Source organism: Carcharhinus amblyrhynchos, chromosome 22 (genome assembly GCF_965287045.1).
Source record: "Carcharhinus amblyrhynchos chromosome 22, sCarAmb.v2.hapA, whole genome shotgun sequence".
NCBI lineage: Eukaryota > Metazoa > Chordata > Chondrichthyes > Carcharhiniformes > Carcharhinidae > Carcharhinus > Carcharhinus amblyrhynchos.
The window spans coordinates 38,011,924-38,035,487 of record NC_137345.1 but is presented as its reverse complement, the minus strand read 5'-3'; the positions used below and the strand labels follow the sequence as shown (position 1 = coordinate 38,035,487).

The following is a 23,564-nucleotide window of genomic DNA, read 5'->3' as shown; positions in this document are numbered from 1 at the left end:
GTCACGATCCTCCTCATCTGAGCAAATCCTGTGTATACGGAGGGCTTGTCCATAGGGGATGGCTTCTTTAACATGTTTAGGGTGGAAACTGGAGAAGTGGAGCATTGTGAGATTGTCTGTGGGCTTGCGGTACAGTGAGGTGCTGAGGTGACTGTCCTTAATGGAGATGCGTGTGTCCAAGAATGCAACTGATTCTGGGGAATAGTCCATGGTGAGTCTGATGGTGGGGTGGAATTTGTTAATATCATCATATAGTTGTTTCAGTGATTGTTCACCAAGATGCCCTCATAAGAACAGGATATGGCGCTCGACTCATAGATCGACAGTTCTGAAGCGCCACAGCGAAAAACCGCACTGACCTCCTCAGAAGGCAAACACGGGACACAGTGGACAGAGTACCCTTCGTCCTCCAGTACTTCCCTGGAGCGGAGAAGCTACGACATCTTCTCCGGAGTCTTCAACATATCATTGATGAAGACGAGCATCTCGCCAGGGCTATCCCCACACCCCCACTTCTTGCCTTCAGACAACCACACAACCTCAAACAGACCATTGTTCGCAGCAAACTACCCAGCCTTCAGGAGAACAGTGACCACAACACCACACAACCCTGCCACAGCAACCTCTGCAAGACATGCCGGATCATCGACATGGATACCATCATCACACGTGAGAATACCATCCACCAGGTACACGGTAAATACTCTTGCAACTCGGCCAACATTGTCTACCTGATACGTTGCAAGAAAGGATGTCCCGAAGCATGGTACATTGGGGAGACCATGCAGATGCTACGACAACGGATGAATGAACATCGCTCGACAATCACCAGGCAAGACTGTTCCCTTCCTGTTGGCGAACACTTCAGTGGTCACGGGCATTCAGCCTCTGACCTTCAGGTAAGCATTCTCCAAGGCGGCCTTCACGACACACGACAGCGCAGAGTCGCTGAACAGAGACTGATAGCCAAGTTCCGCACACATGAGGACGGTCTCAACAGGGATCTTGGGTTCATGTCGCACTATCTGTAACCCCCGTGACTTGCCTGGGTTTGCAAAACCTCACTTACTGTACTGTCTGGAGACAATACACATCTCTTTAACCTGTGATCAGTGCTCCTTCCACTCACATTATCAGCCACTTCAGGTCTTGAACAGCAGGTTAGGAGTAAGGATTCACATTCTAATCAGTAATCTCTAAACTGTCTGTGCTTTATATGCTCTGTCTGAGGCCAGAACTCTCCATTCACCTGATGAAGAGGGAAACCTCGAAAGCTTGTGAGTATATTATCAAATAAATCGGTTGGACTAAAACCTGGTGTTGTCAGACTTTTTACTAGTCAGCGATACTCACATCCTGTGAAAGAATAAATCATTGTTAAAGATCCCCTGCTCTCAGCAGCATTGACTGGCCGTGCAGAATAGTCTGTCACAGAGCTGTTAACCCACACAACACCATTCAGGCTGCCCATTTCCACCCTGTAACGTGGACCAGTTTCAGCTGGATTACCACCTTATCCAATCATTGCCATTTCTAGACCTGAACATCCTGAACATATAATCCTAGTCCAAAGATGTGTGGGTCAGGTTGATTGGCCATGCTAAGAAATTGCCCCTTAATGTCCAGGGATACGTAGGTTAGAGGGATTAGTGGGTATAATATGTTGGGATATGGGGGTAGGGCCTGGGTGGGATTGTGTTTGGTGCAGACTTGATGGGCCGAAGGGCCTCTTTCTGCCCTGGAGGGTTCTATGATTCTATTCTAACACACTCCCTGCTATCCTCTCTCATTCTACTCACTAAACTTGGCCTCATCTAAAACTATGCCCACCTGTGTCCTTATTTACTCCAAGTTCCATTCCCCCCTCCCCCATCATCCCTGTATTCACAAAACTATTCTCACCCTTAGTGAAGTCACACCTTCATTTTTATTTTCTCCTTGTTTTCCATTCCCTCAATGGCCTTTCCCCATCCATCTCTGTAATCTCCTCCAGCCCCACAGCCCTCAGAGATATCCGTATTCCTCTAACTCTGACCTCATTGGCATCACTGATTTTAATCACCCCCCCATCCTCACCCCACATCCAACTCCCTTCATTCTCACTTCCCACCTCCCCACCCTCACCTCCCACCCCCCCAACCTCACCTTCCACTCCCCCCACCCTCACTTCCCACTCCCCCCTCCCTCACCTCCTACTGCCCCCACCCTCACCTCCCACCCCCCCAACCTCACCTTCCACTCCCCCCACCCTCACTTCCCACTCCCCCCTCCCTCACCTCCTACTGCCCCCACCCTCACTTCCCACTCCCCCCTCCCTCACCTCCTACTACCCCCACCCTCACCTCCCACTCCCCCCATCCTCACCTCCCACTGCCCCCACCCTCACCTCCTACTACCCCCACCCTCACCTCCCACTCCCCCCACCCTCACTTCCCACTCCCCCCTCCCTCACCTCCTACTACCCCCACCCTCACCTTCCACTCCCCCCATCCTCACCTCCCACTGCCCCCACCCTCACCTCCTACTACCCCCACCCTCACCTCCCACTCCCCCCATCCTCACCTCCCACTGCCCCCACCCTCACCAACGCAAGGGTTGCCAAGGTAAGTAAAACCCCTGGGGAAGGGAGAGAGAGAGAGAGAGAGACGTGCCTATGCAGTATCATGGCACAGGTGGGCAGTGCCAACCTGGAAATGCCAACCTGTGCAGAGGAGTAGTACCAGGGGTTGGCCCTTCATTGGGGTGGGATTCACCTGATGTGTTGGGCAGATGCCAGACAAGGCTGGCGATGCCTGTGGGTTAGACAATGGCAATGAAGTCATGGCTATAGCAGTTGGAGGGGTGGGTGGGGTGAGGCAGTGGGAGGGGGAGGCTGGGGACAAAGAGACCCGACATTTGCCTGGTTGTTTGGCGGGGGGGGGGGGGGGGGGGCGGGGGTGGTGGGGTGGGGGGAAGAGTGCCCCCGATACACGTGCTGTAGGGTGGATGGTTGGGAGTGGGTTGCCTAATGCAGCTGAAGACCCCACGACATGGTGGGCTTTGAGGGAGTTTAATTCCAGCACTGATTGGTGCACCCTTTAAAAATGGTGCCCGATCTCGGTGGAGGCAGCTTTGTCAGTTCTATTAGACCCCACCCTGACGGAGTGATGGTGTAAACCACACCCCCAGATTCTGGTGCGGACTGAAAACACGGCTGTGAATCTGGAGAGAAACAGGCCAGATTTCAGTCAGTGCCTGACACTCTGACAAATATTGGTGAAATCCTGCCCTCATTCTCTGTCTCTCTCTCTATATCTCTCTCTCTTCCTCTAGCCCTATCTCACTCTCTCTCTATCTCTCTCTATCCCTATTTCACTCTCTCTCTATCTCTATTTCTCTCTATCCCCATTTCTCTCTATCTCTATTTCTCTCTATCCCTATTTCTCTCTATCCCTATTTCTCTCTATCTCTAATTCTCTCTATCCCTATCTCTCTCTATCTCATTCTCACTCTCTTTATCTCTCTATGTCTATCTCTCTCTATATATCCATATCTCTATCGCTCTCTATCCCTATCTCTCTCACTCTTTATCTCTCTCTCTATCTCTATCTCACTCTCTCTATCTCTATCTCTATCTCTCTCTCTCTCTATCTCTATCTCTATCTCACTCTCTCTATCTCTCTCTCTATCTCTATCTCTATCTCACTCTCTCTATCTCTCTCTCTCTCTATCTCTATCTCACTCTCTCTATCTCTCTCTCTATCCCTATCCCTCTCTATCTCACTCTTTCTCCCAGAAGGTGGTTATGGTTGGGATAATCACAGAGCTGTGATTAATAGATTTTTTATGAGTTACAGCAGTAAGGTGGGTAAACGGAGTTAAGATTCAGATTGGTGCCAGCTTGAGGGGTTTGATCACCATTCTCTGGCTCCCATGTTTCTGAGTGAAGTAAAGGCAGTAAATTCTGTATCATTCATGGATAGGCTTACAAAATAAAAGAGAGACGACAGAAAATTAAGAGTCCAATGAATATTTTCCTGTTTTTTTTAGCTGCAGAAACTGGGATTTAAGAATTTCCATGGAATAGACGGCAGCGAAGGCATGTTGAAGTTGGCTGAATCCAAAGGCCTGTATCAGAGTCTGAAAAGATGTCTGATTGTTCCAGATCAACAGCTCCCCGTGTCTTCAGGTAACAAATCCACTTCATGGAGTTACACAGAGTAAAGCACTGAAAGAGACTATTCTACATGGTCAATCAATGATGGTGCAGATATGGGGATTTTAAAAATGGTTTATTCTTTCACAGGGGCATGAGTATCGCTGGCTGGACGAGCATTTAGACCATAAGACCATAAGACCCAGGAGCGGAATTAGGCCACTCGGCCCATTGAGTCTGCTCCGCCATTCAATTATGGCTGATATTTTTCTCATTCCCATTCTCCTGCCTTTTCCCTATAACCCCTGATCCCCTTATTGATCAAGAACCTATCAATCTCTGTCTTAAAGACACTCAATGAACTGGCCCCCTTCTGTGGCAAAGAGTTCCACAAGTTCACTTATTGAAGGTGGAGCTGAGTCCCTTCTTGAAACGCCCATCATGTAGGTACTCCCATAGTGCAGCTAGAGAGGGAGTTCCAGGATTTTGACCCAGTGACAGCGAAGGTGCCTCGGTTGATTCTGGGTTGTCCACCAGTTTCATTTCTTTCTGACTTTGCAGCAGTTTGTGTGGTAGATGAGGGCATTTACTGAGTTAACCACATTGCTGTAGATCTATAATCACATGTAGACCAGACCAGGTAAAGTCAGCAGATTCCCTTCTCTAAAAGGCCTTTAGTGAACCAGATTTTTATGACAGTGGTTTCATGGTGACCAGAATAGCTTTTAATTGCAGATTTATGAACTTAATGTAAATATTGCTGTGGTGGGATTTGAACTCAGAACATTACGCTGGATCACTGGATTACTAGCCAAGTGACAATTCCACTTCACCGCTGGCTCCACACATTGCCAGGTCTGGTTTGGAATAACCCTGGAAATTTGATCACGTGACATTAGACCACATGATACTCAATCACTTGACCACGCTCAATCACATGACCATGCTCAATCACATGACACACAATCACATGACCATGCTCAATCACATGACACACAATCACATGACCATGCTCAATCACATGACACACAATCACATGACCATGCTCAATCACATGACATTTTGTTTCCATGAGATTTGCCCACTGTTTGCAAATGTTACTTTTTTTGAGTATCCCACTGCCATCAAGATACAAAGTTAAAACTTCCTGCTTTATAATGAAATGAATATCAGAATTTATAAATTAAAGGGACAACATAAAGCAAAAAAAATTTAAGAATAATTTTGATGTAAATGGAATTGTGATATTTCTGTAACATCATCCACAGGTGGGATTTTACAGCTTCACTCATTCCGAAACTGTAAAATCCTGCCCGAGGTCAGCGGACCTTTCATTGTCCAGCCCTCACTCGCTCCCAATCCCTTGGCAGGCAGGGTGGTAAAATTCCAGCCATTGAGTAAATTCGTTAATTCACCAAATACATTAATAAGCAAGGGGTAAATAAATTTTCTTGCAATTTTACAGCTTTTACAATAGACAGAAAATGATTAAATTAAACCAAAACCAAACTTAATTCATTCCCTCATCTCACCACGGAAGCCGTGTCCTCAGCAGAAAGCTGCTCCAGGTATAATAGCACACTGTGCAGGAATTCCATTCCCTCTTCTTCATGTTTCTTTGGCTGGGATTTTCCAGCCCAATCACGACAGGAAATTTAGTAGCTCAGCCAATGCTACATCACCAATCTGTGGCTACGAGCAATCCCAGCAGCAGACAAAAAATTCCACCCTTTCTCTCGCTCACTCGCTCCCCACAATTTAAGTTTCAAACTTCCTTCCTTCCCAATTTGTGGTCCTCTCTCTCTTTCTCTCTCTCAGTTGTTTCTTATTCTCACTGTCACTCCCTCCCACAATTTGTATTTCTCTCTTACTCCTAGTTTGTTTCTCTCCCTCCCTCTCCCAATATGTCATTCTTTCTCTCTCTGCCCCAATAAGACATAAGACATAGGAATAGAATTAGGCCACTCGGCCCATCGAGTCTGCTCTGCCATTCGATCATGGCTGATATTTTTCTCAACCCCATCCTCCTGCCTTTTCTCCATATCCCCTGATCCCCTTATTGATCGAGAACCTATCTATCTCTGTTTTAAAGGCACTCATTGACCTGACTTCCACAACCTTCTGTGGGAAAGAGTTCCACAGATTGCAGCACCGTGACCCATGGAAACACAGTGATTCCCTCTCTCCCTCTCCCAGTGTGTCGCTCTTTGTCTCCCTCAACAGTTTGTGGTTCTCTCTCCCAGCCCCGGTTTGTATTTCTTTTTCTCTGTTTTCATCCCTATTTGCTACCTCAGGACTCACTGTGTTTCCATGGATCCCAGTGCTGCAATCTGTAGAACTCTTTGCCGCAGAAGGTTGTGGAGGTCAAGTGTCCTTAAGACAGAGATAGATAGGCTCTTGATTAATAAGGGGATCAGGGGTTATGGGGAAAAGGCAGGAGGATGGGGGTGAGAAAAATATCAGCCGTGATTGAATGGGGAAGCAAAAACAATGGGTCGAATGGCCAAATTCTGCTCCTTGTCTTATGGTTTTATGGTCTAATCCTCCCAGCTGGCAGTGAATGGTGAATAGTGTCGCCACCTGCAGGCTGCAGACAGTCTGCTTGGGTTGTGAGCTGTGACAGAGTACGATACATCTATGAACTTCACAGATAAGGAGCACTTCTCCTGCCTCCCCAGTAGCAATGTTTGGGAGACCGATCACCCATTTCAAAGCAGAAAGGCTGGGGATTCACTAATGTTCCACATGAGCCTCTTTGCACACTCTGTTATCGAACCCTTTCAACATTCTCTTCTTTTTATATCTTCTGCACATATATCTACATTTTCTTTTAATGCACTAGTGCTATTCACCACAATTACTCCCTGATTATCTCATTCTGACCACTCACTGAGTTAAGAGGTTTCTCCTCAATTCTAATTACAATCATTAGTGACTGTCTGATTTTGATGACCCCAAGATTTGAGCTGCCCACAAGTGCAAACACTTTTCTTCAAAGAATTCAAAAAGGTTGATTGAGTGACCCTCCCTTGTGAAGTCTAGGCTTGCTCTTTTTTGTGATATTTTCCTGTTATTGTAGAATCACAGAACCTACTGCACGGAGACAGGCCCTTCAGCCCAAACAGGTCCATGCTGACCAAAAACCCCATCTAGGCTAACTCCATCTGCCTGCATTTGGCCCATATCTCTCTAAACCTTTCTCTGTATCTGTCCAAATGCCTTTTAAATGTTATCAATATCCCTATAGAATCAAACGTCCCAATAGAATCAAAAATGTTTTCATGTAAGGATTCCACTATTTTCCCAATAGTGACTGGTTTATTGGTCTTGTTCTGTGTCTATTATGAAATATAAGGATCATATCAGCTGTCCAACAGGCCTCTAGCATTATTCAATTCTCTAATACATTGTCAACATTTACATTAGACATGTTACAGCGCCCCCCCCCCACACTGCTATCTCTTCCACGTAAATCTTTAGTGTACCTCAGTGCAGTCAATCAAATCACCGAGTTTTCCTCTCTCCATGTCTGATCAGTTCAGCAATTTATATCTTCCTCTCGATCTCGAATGTGGACATCTTTCTTTTGGTCTTTTACTTGAATGTCAGCAGCACCTGTTATTCTCCCTGGCGGTCATTATGTGGAGATGCTGGCGTTGGACTGGGGTAAACACAGTAGAAGTCTCACAAGACCAGGTTAGAGTCCAGCCAGTTTATTTGATATTAATCTTACAAGCTTTCAGAAACGGTGTTCCTTTGTCAGGTGTGTGGACATTACGCTGGGGATTACGCTCTGTACACCTGACGAAGGAACACCGTTTCCAAAAGCTTGTAAGATTGCTATCAAATAAACTGGTTAGACTCTAATCTGGTGTTGTGAGACTTCTTACTGTATTCTCCCTGGTAAACAGTGAATGTGTCCAAAGACGTTCTTTGTTATATTTTTATCCTATTTTTCTCTTTATGTATCAGTAAAATAATATTTATTTTACGATTTTTTCATTCAGTTTTCTCATTCCTCTCTGACTTCATAATTGTTTTTAAATCTCTTTTCTTTCTTTTTCCCATTCTCTCCGTTCATGTCTGTGTAATTTCTGACTGTCTTTGCCTTTAGTTTCAAAATTCCTTTCATTTCTTCATTATCCGTGTGTCACAGACAGAAGAGAGTCAGTTTAAAACTGCGCTCATTTCCCACTCACTACTCATGTGTAAACGGAAGAGGTTTTTTTAATTCTGATTCCCCCCTGTATAAATCAGGGTGTGTTTTCCCAAACCCTTACATTCAGAATGATCCAATCCTCTATGAAAAGTATGCCTACCAAACTTGCGGTAGGGCAAAATAAAAACGGTTGCTTTATTTTGCACACACCCACACACAGAGTTTTGCAATGTTTACCCACAGTAACGGGGGATAAAGGAAAAGGAAGAGGATTCAGGTCAGGACCACAATAAAACACCAGTTCGGGTTTTACACGTATCCAGAGGCTCGATTCAGAAAACCGTTGGAAGGTTTGTTCCTTGGGGAGGTTGATTGACTGTAGGGTGATCTGTCTTTCCAGAATGAGACTTCTGTGGGGAGATGTGTAGACTGAGTGAGTCTGGGAGACATGAGTTCCATGGTTCCAGCAGTTTCCAGTTTTTATGAAGGTCAGAGTTCTTCCAGCTGCCCCCTGCTTGATGGTAGACAGCACCAGCTGTTTGCCAAGAGTTCTGTTCTCATCGGAGGTTAAATAGTAACTGACTATAAGGTCCAATGACTGTATAATTAAAGGAGTTCAGACAACCCAAGTTTAATCATGTGATACTGGTTTCGGTTGGATGGAACAGACCCACTATCTGCTGGCCCATTAAGGGCAGCATGGTGGCACAGTGGTTAGCACTGCTGCCTCACAAAGCCAGCTACCCAGCTTCGATTCTGGCCCTGGATGTCTATCTGTGTAGACGTTACACGTTCTCCCTATGTCTGCGTTGGTGTCTGCTGGGTGCTCCAGTTTCCTCCTATAGTCCAAAGATGTGCAAGTTAAGTAGATTGGGCAAATTGAGGTTGTTCTCCCTGGAAAGATGGAGAATGAGGGGAGACCTAATAGAGGTGTATAAGTTTATGAAGGGTATAGATAGAATGAACAGTGGGAAGCTTTTTCCCAGGTTGGATGTGAAAATCACAAGGGGTCAAAGTGAGAGGGGCGAGGTATAATTCAGATGTTAGAGAGAGGTTTTTCACACAGAGGGTGGTGGGGGCCTGGAATGCACTGCCAAGTAGGGTGGTGGAGGCAGGCACGCTGGAGTTGTTTAAGGCTTACCTAGATAGGCACATAGCAGACTAGAGATGGAGGGATACAAAAGAATGTTCTAGTTAAGGATCAAGAGGCTCGGGACAGTCCTGGGAATCAATAGATTCCTATGGGCTGTCCAACGTATTATATGGCTCACCTGTCTCTCACGTTGGAGCTACTGGGGATTCCATGAATGTCTGTATAGGCTGTTGTATGTTTATTGATGTCTTTTTTTTTACGTCCACAGGCGATTCGGTCTGCCTTGTTGTCCGACAAGGGGCATACACGTGATGGGTCGTGCAAGGGCTTCTCTTGGACGTTGCTTCGAGAGTTGCCCAGTGCTTCACGTCTATTAGTGTGTGCTTAAACTGGACCAGCTGACAGACAACACGACAGCTCAGTGACTATCAATGAAAAATAACTATATACACAATGCCAGGGACCAGGGTTCAATTCCAGCCTCAGGTGGACTGTCTGTATGGAGTTTGTATGTTCTCCCCGTGTCTGTGTGGGTTTCCTTTGGGTTTCTGGTTTCCTCCCACACTCCAAAGATTTGCCCAAGTTTTTCAAGGGGGATTAGTGGGATAAACATGGAAAGTTACAGGGCCAGGACAGGGAGTGGGCCGAGGTAAATTGCTCTGTTAGAGAGTTGTGCAGGTAAGGTGGGTCAAATGGTCTTCTGCACTGTAGGGATTCCATCAAGAAAAAGGTTGTAAAATCAATGGCTCCTGGACTCCAAATGACAATTCCAACTGTCACCTAGCATGCCACCACAGTATCATTGTAAGTAACTCATAAACAATTCAGCCAAAATAATTGTCGAATCATAGAATCTCTACTTTGCAGCAAGAGGCCATTCTGCCCATTGAGTCTGTACTGACTGTCCAACAGAGCATCTTACCCATGTCCTAATCCCATAACCCCACAAATTCCCCTAATCTAAACATCTTGGAACATTAAGGAGCAATTTAACAAAGAACAAAGAACAACACAGCACAGGAACCAGGCCCTTCGGCCCAACAAGCCCGCGCCACCATTATAACATGCAGTGAATGCCTCATCTACCTTCTTCTACCTATGACTTTTCTCTATGCCAGATTTGGGGAGGTCTAATTTAGGGACAATTTATTAACACCAATCAGCCTAGAAGCACGTTTTTGGGGTGTGGAAGAAACCGGAGCACCCAGAAAAAACCCACACAAGCACGGGGAGAATGTGCAAACTCCCACAGACACCAATCCAAGTCAGAGATCCGAACTGGGTCACCATTATAACATTCACTGAATGTTATAATGGTGGTGCTGGCTTGTTGGGCCGAAGGGCCTGGTTCCTGTGCTGTGTTGTTCTTTGTTCTTTGTTAAATTGCTCCTTAATGTTCCAAGATGTTTAGATTAGGGGAATTTGTGGGGTTATGGGATTAGGACATGGGTAAGATGCTCTGTTGGACAGTCAGTACAGACTCAATGGGCAGAATGGCCTCTTGCTGCAAAGTAGAGATTCTATGATTCGACAATTATTTTGGCTGAATTGTTTATGAGTTACTTACAATGATACTGTGGTGGCATGCTAGGTGACAGTTGGAATTGTCATTTGGAGTCCAGGAGCCATTGATTTTACAACCTTTTTCTTGATGGAATCCCTACAGTGCAGAAGACCATTTGACCCACCTTACCTGCACAACTCTCTAACAGAGCAATTTACCTCGGCCCACTCCCTGTCCTGGCCCTGTAACTTTCCATGTTTATCCCACTAATCCCCCTTGAAAAACTTGGGCAAATCTTTGGAGTGTGGGAGGAAACCAGAAACCCAAAGGAAACCCACACAGACACGGGGAGAACATACAAACTCCATACAGACAGTCCACCTGAGGCTGGAATTGAACCCTGGTCCCTGGCATTGTATATATAGTTATTTTTCCAAATACACCTCTTGTTTGTTTATCTGCCTTGTGATTCATCAATTCTTCACGGCCAGTTACAGTTACGTTCCAGATGTTTGAGCTATTAGCCTTTATTCACTTTGAAATGGCTAATAAACTTCCAGAAGCCAACATGTGACCAGCTGGAGCCATTGGGAGCAATCTTGCTGAGCTGTCGTGCTGGTCATTCCACGTGGCAAGCTGGTAAGATTGGGCAAAAGGCAAAAAATCAGGATCAGTCCCGATTTTCTGCCTCTTGCAAACTTACCGCTCTGTTTCGTTGGCCAAATCAGCTCCACACCCATAAAGATGCAAACCGATTTCAATATTCATTAGTAATTGAAATGTATAAGTGAGTCCTGGACACCCTTACCCGTTCTCTGATCAAAGTCCTCACGGCAAGGATCATATCTGGTCCCCACTAATGGAACCATATCATCACTGGGAACAGAGACCATTGAAGCCCTCTGGGTGGTCGGGAGCAAAGCTGGGTAGTGTCCCTTGGGCAGTGCCAGCCTGACACCCTGGCACTGCTTGCCTGGCACTCTGGCACTGCCCACTGGCACTCCTCACCAGGCAGTGCCAAGGAGGCGGGTACTGAGGGTGTGGGCCATAAGGGCAGGGGCTGATGGGCAGGAATAGGTACTGAGGAGCCGGGGTAACGACGGGGGAGGTGGGGGAGCTCTGTATGGGCAAAAGAACAGGGGAACTCTCCAGGGTGGCAATGAATCAACCAGGGCAGCAATCGGGCGGGATTGCTCAGCCAGGGTGGCAATCAGGAGTGTGGGGCAATGTCCGGAGTGGTAATCGGTGGGGAGGGGGGGCAGTTGATGTCTGGGGGGTGTGGGGTTTGGACGTCAATGTCTGGGTGGGTGGGGGAGCCTGACAGGGAGAGATTGGCAGTGGTTCCTGATGTCAATGGGGGTTAGGAGGGATTGATAGGAAACTTCCCAATGTACTCTTCTCTTTAATACTTAACTTTTCTTGCTTTTAGTAGGACAGAAGGCTCCTAAACTTTATCAATTACCCTTTAAATATATCCTACTGCAGTTATATCATTTCTGCCTAGCTTATCTGCCCTAATTCCATCTTCATTCACTTTTAGTTTTCATCCGATCCATTTTTTTAGTCTTCATCTTATGTTTTTCTCAAACAACTTCTTTAGTATTTTTCTATGATAAATGTTATTGCCTCGATGCTATTAAGAATTTGGGGAAGTTAATCAGTTTAACAGCTGATATTGAGATGAAAACAAAATAACAAACAAGTAACAAGATTAACATGTGTCTGGAGGAATAATGAGATGTGATTTACCCAGTAACAAGATTGGCAAGCGTCTAGACAACTTGGGATGTGAATGACCATATCAGTAAAAATGGTTGACCAGAGGTCCGTGGAGCTATGCAAATGAGATAGATAACCAAATCCACAGGATGTCATATCAAAGCAACTAAATGGTAATTGCTTGCATCCCTACCGAGAAGCAGGCTAGTTACATCCTGAGAGGCTACTTACATCCAACAGTTCAAGAGGCTAGTTACGCCCTACAGTTAGAATGATTCTCCTCTAAAAATGCAGTTTTGTGCCTTCACTGAAACAGCAAAAGACAGTTTCCCAGACCTGTGTGTCTAAGCTGTATTGTACAGTAACTGGGAGCTGGATTTAAGTGGAGTTACTAAAGTGGATGGTGTGGTGAAGTGAAAGGTAGGCAAATGTATCCTGACTAACCTTGACCAGTTTGCAATAACTCTTTTTAACTCAGATGCCTTACACAGTGAGATAGACAAAGGGGACAAAGTAAAGGTCCAGCACAACTTTATTGAATGCTTCATTAAAGAAAAACAATATTGATCAGACTTTACTATTGTACTTTAACCAAAATCTATCAAACTCTATCAATATCCTCACAGGACTCTTCAGTAAATAGTCTTAAGTCCCTAAGCAAACAGTCTCAAATCTACACTAGCTTTTTACTTCTGATACATATTCCCTAGGATTCACTACACCGTATCCACAGGTCCCTATCACTGCATTTGAACTGTTTGCCTGAAAAGATATTACCCATTCAATAAGGCTGGTTCAGGCTGTTCCTCGATCTTTGAGGGTTGGCTAATGTTTCAAGATATGCAGTCCTCGATCTGGGCTTCCCCTCTTCTTGAGGGCTGGTTCTGGTCTTTGGGCATCTCACCAAGGTGGTCTTCCATTTCTGGTCAGTCCGATGATGCCCACCACAAGGTAGAAGGAGCTGGAGGTGCTGTGCTGCTCAGCTGTCAGTTGAAGGTACAAAAGGTGCGACTCCAGGTTGCCCCTTTTATCTCGCTCTTCACGTCCTTCCCAAAGATTCTGTATCCAATGTTAGCATCCAGCAGGGAGAGGAAAATCCAATTAGGCTCCTTCTTTCCATATTTGGAGATTGCAGAACATGGTTTTGAATCTTGAACTGTCAAGCGCCATCCTTGTCATGCTCTGCCTCTGGCTGCCTACTGAGCTGGGTGCCTGCGTCACATCCTTTTAACAAGCTTCACTGGAGGTGTGAACAATGGTTTGTTCTGAAACAGTGTGGCCATTAGCCCCAGTCCAGGCAGTTCCAGGCTTGCCTGTTTTCAACAGGCAGTTGATTGCCTAAAGCCTGTCTACATGAAAACAGTTTATTCCAGCTCTGTAATTTGCAAATTGCAGTTGGACTGGGTTTAAACTCGGCTTCTACATTTGGAGTTTTCATCCATGTTCATGAAAAATATCAATATTTCTGTAACAATCCTGGGAGCTATGGGTCACCTGACCACAATGATGTTTGGGAAAAGGTGTGTCTTAATGAGTTCAGGTACTTTGGGTATATTTTGGGGATAAGCTGTAATTTCAGATAAAACAGTGTGTTTGGTTATTAAGAGTCATTGTGCATATTAGTCTTTCTTGTTGTAGTTTTTATCTTGTATTTTACAAAGAACAAAGGGCAAAAACAGCCTGGGAAACAGGCCCTTCGGCCCAACGAGCCCGCGCCACCATCTCAACACCACCAGTCCCCCCCTCCACCCACGACCCTTGTCTAATGTTTCATGGCCATCCAGATTGAGGGAAACTGATTTAGGGACAATTTATTCCTGCCAATCAGCCTAACAGCACATCTTTGGGGTGTGGGAGGAAACCGGAGCACCCGGAGAAAACCCACGCAAGCACGGGGAGAATGCGCAAACTCCCACAGACACTGGCCCAAATCCATGTGTCTGCACAGCAATCAGCGATAGTCACTGAGCTGTCGTCTTGCCCAGTATCTGGTCCAGTTTAGGCACACACTAACGACATGAAGCACTAGGCCAATCTCGAACAACCAAAAGCAGCCCCAGTACGAGCCATCGCCTGTATGCCCCTCGTTGGACACAAGGCGGACCGACTTAAAACCTGTGAACGAAAAGAGAAAAAACATTATTATCATACCATATCCATTTTCTTTACCAGGGACGCCCCAATGCTAATGACCCTTATTTAAAACAATCTCCTATATCCACCCATCTCCAACCCACTTATGTGCCTGTCTAGGTTACTCTTAAATGACTCTAGTGTGTTTGCCTCCACCACCTTACTTGGCAGAGCATTCCATACCCCCACTACCCTCTGTGTGAAAAACCTCCCTCTAATATCTGTGTTGTACCTCTCCCCCCTCACCTTAAGTCCATGGCCCCTTGTCTTACGTGTCTCTATCATAGGAAATAGCTTACCTCTGTTTACTCTATCTATACCCTTCATAATCTTGTATACCTCTATTAGATCCCCCCTCAGTCGGCGTCTTTCAAGAGAAAAGAGCCCCAATTTCTTCAATCTTTCCTCATACCCCAGTCCTTCCATACCAGGCAACATCCTGGTAAACCTCCTCTGCACTCTCTCCAGAGTCTCCACGTCCTTCCGGTAGTAAGGCGACCAGAACTGGACGCGGTAGTCTAAATGCGGCCTAACCAACATTCTGTACAATTGCAACATTAGACTCCAGCTCTTATATTCTATACCCCTTCCTATAAAGGCTAACATACCATAGGCTTTCTTCACCACACTCTCCACTTGCACTGCCACCTTCAAAGACTTGTGCACTTGCACCCCCAGGTCTCGCTGCGATTCTATACTGCTTACAGGCTTACCCTTTATCATATAACTCCCCCCTACATTATTCCGGCCAAAATGCATCACCTCACATTTATCCAGATTAAACTCCATTTGCCACGTAACTGCCCAATCAACCAGCCTATCAATATCCCGCTGTATTGCCAGACACTGCTCCTCACTGCCCGCCAATCCAGCCATCTTGGTGTCATCAGCAAATTTGCTGATCACACCACCTACTCCCTCTTCCAAATCATTTATATATACTACAAAGAGAAGAGGTCCCAGTACCGAGCCCTGCGGCACACCACTAGTGACAGACCTCCAGCTAGAAAAGGACCCCTCCACTACTACTCTCTGACTCCTCTTTGCAAGCCAGTTCTCTACCCATCTAGATACCTGACCACATATCCCATGAGCTTTAATCTTCGGTACCAACCTACCATGAGGGACTTTGTCAAACGCCTTACTGAAATCCATATAGACAACATCAACGGCTCGTCCTTCGTCAACCGTTTTTGTCACCTCCTCAAAGAATTCTACCAGATTCGTAAGGCAAGACTTCCCCTTTACAAAGCAGAGATTGTTCAGTTTTCTCACTGGGTTGTACACGGCTCCTCAAATTCATCCAGACAAATATACATCACTGTGAAACAGTGTTCCAAGCTGGGACACTCTCACATCAGTGGGCTTTGTAACAATGCTCCCTGATACTTGGGTTTCTCATCTCATCTTATCCATTTTCTATTGTTAGATACTTGCTGAATACAACCCCCACCTGGTGGTGAGTTCATCCTGACAGGCAGTTCTCGTGTTTCAGTTCTTGTTATTTTGCACATTGGATCAAGTGTTTGCTCAGAAATATCAGCAGGAATCTTTCCAAACGTAGAAGCTGCAGACTGAGTCACATTTACTTCAGTTGCACATCAAAATAAGGATTGTGGCATTGTCTCCAGTGTTGTTTCCATTGTAGTATCATTTAATCATTTGTCAGACTAGTAAATCAATAATCAATGCCCTAGAAAACATCATCAAGGGAATTCATGCTTGCTGTAATGTGAAGCTTGCCCAACATTGTGTTCTGAATTTTTTTAATCTTGCGCAAGGGAAAGATGTGGAAGCTGCTGACAGTTTGGGGTTTTTGTTTTGTAATGTTGCAGATACCTATGATTTAGTCATAGTGACTGGTGCTCTGTCCTGTGGACTACTGTCTTTGGATGTCCTTCCAGAACTGTTGAGAGTCGCTAAGCCAGGTGAGCAGAAAACTTTACTTATGCAAGACCGTAAGGCAATGTGGTCATTTAAATCTGGTAAACATTCAACACAAAGAGGGGGTGAAGGGACACATGGTCACGCAAATTCAAACAGAGATAGACAAAGTCAAGACAATGGTCACTTTCTCTCCTTACTCTCTGTTCGGCTATCATTCTTGATTGTCATTGGCCATCTCAGTGGAACTTCCCTCACCCAATTGCAACAAGAACACCAATGGTTTCTCTTCCATACCATTATTCCTGGAATTATACATAAGACCAAAAGACATAGGAGCAGGATTAGGCCATTCAGCCCATTGAATCTGCTTCACCAGTCAATCACGGCTGATATTTTTCTCATCCCCATTCTCCTGTCTTTTCCCCATAACTCCTGATCCTCTTATTAATCAAGAACCTATCTATCTCGGTCTTAAAGACACTCAATGACGTGCCCTCCATAACCTTCTGCAGCAAAGAGTTCCACCACTCTCTGGCTGAAGAAATTCCTTCTAACCTCGTCCCTTCAGCCTGAGGTTGTGCCCTCTGGTTCTAGTTTTTCCTATTAGTAGAAACATCCTCTCCATGTCCATCTATCCAGGCCTCGCAGTATCCTGTAAGTTTCAATATGATCCTTCCTCATCCTCTAAACTCCAACAAGTACAGACCCAGAGTCCTGAACCATTCCTCATACAACAAGCGCTTCACTCCAGGGATCATTCTTGTGAAACTCCTCTGGACCCTTTTCAATGCCAGCACATCCTTCCTTAGATATGGGGCCCAAAACTGGTCACAATATTCCAAATGGGTTCTGACCAGAGCCTTACACAGCCTTAGAAGTACATCCCTGCTCTTATATTCTAGCCCTCTTGACACAAATGCTAACATTGCGTTTACCTTCCAAACTACCAACTGAACCTACATGTTAACTGTAAGAAATCTTGAACAATGGCTTCCAAGTCCCTTTGTGTTTCTGATTTTCTAAGCATTTTCTCCATTAGAAAATAATCTATGCCTCCATTCCTCCTTCCAAAGTGCATAACCTCATACTTTTCCACATTGTATTCCATCTGCCACTTCTTTGCCCACTCTCCTAACCTGTCCTTCTGCAGACCCTTCCCCCAGCTTCCTCAATACTACCTGTCCCTCTACATATCTTTGTATCATCTGCAAACTTAGCAACAGTGCCTTCAGTTCCTTCTTCCAAATCGTTAAGGTATATTGTGAAAAGTTGTGGTCCCAGCACTGACCCCTGAGGCACAACATTAGTCACCGGCTGCCATCCTGAGAAAGATCCCTTTATCTCCACCCTCTGTCTTCTGCCAGTCAGCCAATCCTCTATCCATGCCAGGATTTTATCCTTAATACCATGGGCACCTCATTTATTTAACAATCTCCTATGCAGCACCTTGTCAAAGGCTTCAGGAAATCTAAATAAATCACACCCACTGGTTCTCCTTTATCTAAATTCCTCGATACCTCTCAAAGAACTCTAACAGATTTGTGAGACATGACCTCCCCTTGATGAAGTCATACTGACTCAGTCCTATTTTATCATGCACTTCCTAGTACTCCATGGTCTCATCTTTAATAATGAACTCTAAAATCTAGCCAATGACCGAAGTCAAGCTAACCAGCCTATAATTTCCAATCTGCTGCCTCCCTCCCCTTTTAAACAGCGATATGCATGGGCCCACCATCTTCTTTATTTACACACTGACCCTCAGTAATGTCTACGGACATGGGATCACAGTTCACAATTACACTAGTGACATCCAGCTCAACCTCCCCTCCACTTCCTTCAAGCCTGCCATTTGCTGTCACCCAGTCCTAGACCAGCAGTGTTATCCTTTAACACAACACTGAAAAGACAAAAGCTATTGTCTTCAAGCCTCCCCACAAGTTCTATGCCCATGTCACCATCCGCATTGTCTGGTCATCGTCCCAAGCTGGACATGACTATTTATAGAATATAAAATAATATAATAGAATTACATTCACTTCCATCCTAAGCTGAGTGTCCCAGTTCACATCTGCTCAAACACAAACACAACATGGCCTTTGCTACCGCCAAAACTCCATCCACTCATTCAAATTCTGATGTCTATTTTCTAACCTGCAACACCATCAACCCTGCGCTAACCCACACTGGCTGTCAGTTCCCCAGAACCTCAAATTTAATTACCAAAGGTGCCAAGACCCTGCCCTTTATCTGTCATCTCCAACCCTATGATCCCCCTGAAAGCTCCCATCTGCTTCCTCTGATCTGGATAACTTCCCTGGCCAATAATTATCATTCAGCCAACATCTAAAATAAATGATTGTGCAATTTAATTGTTGTAAAGTTCTTTGCAACATTGCAAGGTTGCAAGAAGTGCATTTTAAATGTGATTCTTCCTTCTGTTTCCATTTTTCTGTTACAAACTCTGATTGTGCTCAGAAGATTGAGCTAGAAAATAGCTGTGAGAGACTTTGCAAGTTTTAGGTACCTCCATTGATTAGACAACTATTTGAATTTAGAATTTAGAATCTTGAAGTAAATTTTAAGATTGTTGTTGGTTTGATGTGAATCAAGATTCCAATCTTCTCCTCACCAACTAGCTCCTTATGCTGACGACACAAGGTCACTCTTTCCCCTGTGTGTTATTTCTGCTCTTTAACTCTACGTTATCTGGCTGAGGGCAACTCCCTGAGGTTTGCTATTTAAAAAGCTCCTCTGACTCTGAATTCACTCAGGGTCTATGCTCCCTTATGTCTGACTCTGAGCGTGACCCACCCTCACAGTCTTGTTACTAAAAACTCACCCACCACCTTTTTCATCTCTTGTTTTTTTTCTCTCATCATCCAATTCCTTCCCTCCCTCAATTTCTCTTTCTATTTCTCATTCACCATTGTATTCATCCAGCCTCATTCACCCTCCTCAGTCATTCTGCTCTTTATTTCCAATCCTTAAAACCTTATAGGTTGAGGAGCTATCCTGCAGCTTCCTTTCTTCACACAGATTAATTGGGACCCATCCACCTCCTTCAACACCGACTCCCTCCATCACTAACACAGAGTGGCAGCAGTGGGTGCCATCTACAAGATTTACTGCTGGAACTCACCCAGGTTCCTTAGGCAGCACCTTCCAAACTCACAACCACTACCATCTAGAAGGACAAGGGCAGCAGATATATGGCCTGGAGAATTCAGTCCCATGCCCAAGAATGACATTTAAATTACATTACAAATAGATTAAAATCATTTACTGATCTTTCCACCACTTTCCAACGTGGTCTTGACTGCTCTCTGGCCAATACACGCATCTCCCAACTTGACACGCCAAAAAATTAGTGTGTCGATGTGGGAGAATCAGGCCCATAGCGTTTCCTCCACATAATCAGTCAAAAAATTAAAACCTGATAGCGATTCCACCTTGCAGTAATTCCAGGATCCTGATATTCTGTTTATGAATATCATCTGCTGTAAGGCGGATGTGGTTTAGGATGAGTGTAGAAACTGAGTATCACACACTGCAAAACTGTTTCCTGTCCAGCTAATAAAAGCTTTCCTTTTTGTTTTCCCAACCCTTTCACCCCTAATAACCCATCAAGTTTTTTTTTATTCATTCGTGGGACATGGGCCTCGCCAGCTGGCCAGCATTTATTGCCCATCCCTAGTTGCCATTCTCCAGAGGGCAGTTGAGAGTCAATCATTTTGCTGTGGTTCTGGAGTCACATGTAGGCCAGACCGGGTAAGGACAGCAGATTTCCTTCCCTAAAGGACATTAGTGAACCAGGTGGGTTTTTCCGACAATCCACGATTATTTCATTATCATCAGTAGATTCTCAATTCCAGATATTTTTATCCAATTCAAATTCCACAATCTGCTGTGGCGGGATTCGAACCTGGGTCCCCAGGACATTAGCTGAGTTTCTGGATTTATAATTTAGCAATTTTTGGTGACTCGTGGAGTGCCCCAGGGGTCGGTGCTGGGGCCTCAGCTATTTACCATTTATATAGATGATCTGGAGGAGGGAACCGAGTGCAGGGTGTCGAAATTTGCAGATGACACCAAGATTGGTGGAAAGGCAAATTGTGTGGAGGGTGTGGAGAGTCTGCAGAAGGATCTAGATAGGCTGGGCGAATGGGCCAGGAAATGGCAAATGGAATTTAATGTTGGCAAGTGCGAGGTGGTCCACTTTGGTAGGAATAATGGTAGGAAGGACTATTACTTACGTGGCAAAAAACTGCAGCAGGCGACGGTGCAGAGGGACCTCGGGGTCCTTGTGCATGAGTCGCAAAAACCCAGCTTGCAGGTGCAGCAGGTGGTCAGGAAGGCGAATGGGATGCTGGCCTTCATAGCGAGGGGGATTGAATATAAAAGTAGCGAGGTCTTGCTGCAGCTGTATAAGGCACTGGTGAGGCCGCAGCTGGAGTACTGTGTGCAGTTTTGGTCGCCGCACTTACGCAAGGATATTTTGGCCTTGGAGGGAGTGCAGAGGAGGTTTACTAGGCTGATTCCGGAGTTGAGGGGGTTGAACTATGAGGAGAGGCTGAATAAACTAGGCTTATACTCATTAGAGTTTAGAAGAATGAGGGGAGATCTCATTGAGACGTATAAGATGATGAATGGGATGGATAGGATAGAGGTGGAGAGGTTCTTCCCGCTCAGAAAGGACAGTAGGACTAGAAGGCACAGCCTCAAGATAAAGGGGGAGAAGTTTAGAATAGAGTTGAGGAGGAACTTCTTCACTCAAAGGGTGGTGAATCTCTGGAATTCTCTGCCCATTGAAGTGATAGAGGCTACCTCGCTAAATATTTTTAAGACGCGGGTTGATAGGTTTTTGATAGGCAAGGGGATTAAGGGTTATGGGGAGAGGGCGGGAATGTGGAACTGAGCCACTTCAGATCAACCATGATCTTATTGAATGGCGGGGCAGGCTCGAGGGGCTAGATGGCCTACAAAGAACAAAGAACAAAGAACAACACAGCATGGGAAACAGGCCCTTCGGCCCAACGAGCCCGCGCCGCCATCCCACTGTCTGTGACCTATTCATGATTTTAGTCTACGCCTAATGTGCGAGGATCCAATTTAGGGACAATTTAGTACCCAATCAATCAGCCTAAAAGCACATCTTTGGGATGTGGGAGGAAACCGGAGTACCCGGAGGAAACCCACGCAACCACGGGGAGAACGTGCAAACTCCCACAGACACAGGCCCAAATCCATGTGTCCGCACAGCAACAGAGATAGTCTCTGAGCTGTCATGTTGCCCTCGAGATGGTCCAGTTTAAGCACACTAACGACATTAAGCAATAGGCAACTCCCGAAGCAACGTCCAAGAGAAGCCCACTACAACCTGCCGCATGCATGCCCCTTGCTGGACTTAAATGCCTGTGGAGACAAAAAAATTCATTATTAAACAGGCAAAGACTGTAACATCCCTGAGGCAAAAACGTAATCCCAAGCCTACAATGTTTAGTAAGGCCTGCTATATCCCCCTATATGTAGCCCGCTCATGTGGCTGTCGAAGTGACTCTTAAACAACCCTAGCGTGCCTGCTTCCACCACCTTACTTGGCAGTGCATTCCACATCCCCACTACCCTTTGCGTGAAAAACTGCCCTCTAATATTTGTCTTATACCTAGCCCCCCTCACCCTAAGCCCGTGACCCCTCGTTCTATCCATTTCTAATAGTGGAAAAAGCTTACCACCATTTACTCTATCTATCCCCTTCATAATCTTATAAACCTCTATTAGATCCCCCCTCAGCCGACGTCTCTCAAGGGAAAACAGCCCAAGTTCGTTCAATCTTTCCTCGTAAGACAGCCCTTCCATACCAGACAGCATCCTGGTAAATCTCTCCTGCTCCTATTTCTTGTGTTCTTATGATACCACTAGGCCATTGCCTCCCCGAAAGTAACGTAATGAAAGACTTTGGGCTGCAATTTGACAGCCTCTGCTGTCAGTATTTCGCACTTGTCTGTAAGAATGTGAGCGCTAACACTGCTGTTTGCTAAGTGATGCTTTTTAACACAGCTTTCAATCCCTTTCACCAACATTTACAGGGAGACACATTGAGTCGGAACAATAATTTATTGGGAATTTGTAAATAAGGAGATATTGGGTCAATGTTTTCCCCTTTTCCAGGCGCATTTCTCTGTTTATCAGCAAAGGATGAAAGGGACAGTGAGTACATGCAGGAGCTCCTGGTGTCCATGGAAGACCTGGAGAAGAAGGGCCTGTGGATCCCAGTTGTGAAGCAGAAGATCAATCATTGGCAAAAGGTTGTTGGGCCCACGGAGCTGAGCTCAGAGTACATCGCTGGACTTGTGGCCATTTATAAGAAAGCTGGTCAATGACGGTGCTGCTGATCTGTCAGTTGTGTTTTGGCATCAATGCTGTTTTTAAGAACATTGACCCTGAACACACAGTAAAATAAAACCTTACTTAAACCAATGCACACTGACTTATTGTGTGACATTCTTACATAGATTTGCTGGGGTTTCACCCCCACACCATTGCCTTGCTTGGATAACGAGAGATATTGTGAGCTTAGTCAAAAAGACAAAGGAAGCATTTGTCAAAGCTGGGAGGCTGGGAACACACGGAGCAAGTGTGGAATACAAGGAAAATAGGAAGAAACTTAAGCAAGGAGTAAGAAGGTCTAAAAGGGATCATGAAAAAGTATTGGCCAGCATGAGTAAGGAAAATTCCAAGGCTTTTTATATGTACATAAAGAGCAAGAGGGTAGCCAGGGAAAGGGGTTGGCCCACTCAAGGACAAGGGAGGGTATCTATGCATGGAGCCAGAGGAAATGGGCAGGATGTTAAATGAGTCTCTGTGTCAGTATTCACCAAAGAGAAAGACTTGATGGATGATGAGTCGGGGAAAGGATGTGTAGGTACTTTGA

General features: G+C 45.4%; 1 protein-coding gene across 2 annotated transcripts in view; it reads left to right on the top strand.

Annotated features, from left to right (window-relative positions):
- Positions 1 to 23,099, top strand: part of LOC145357073 (methyltransferase-like protein 27) — a 30,274-nt gene extending 7,175 nt beyond the window's left edge. For both annotated transcript variants that reach the window (XM_080210160.1, XM_080210161.1), the window contains 3 exons: positions 4,030 to 4,168; positions 16,579 to 16,671; positions 22,802 to 23,099. In XM_080210160.1, coding sequence (XP_080066286.1) covers positions 4,030 to 4,168; positions 16,579 to 16,671; positions 22,802 to 23,013 — 444 coding nt within the window. In that variant the 3' untranslated portion in view covers positions 23,014 to 23,099. The remainder of the gene's footprint in view (positions 1 to 4,029; positions 4,169 to 16,578; positions 16,672 to 22,801) is intronic.
- The last annotated feature ends 465 nt before the right edge of the window (positions 23,100 to 23,564 follow it).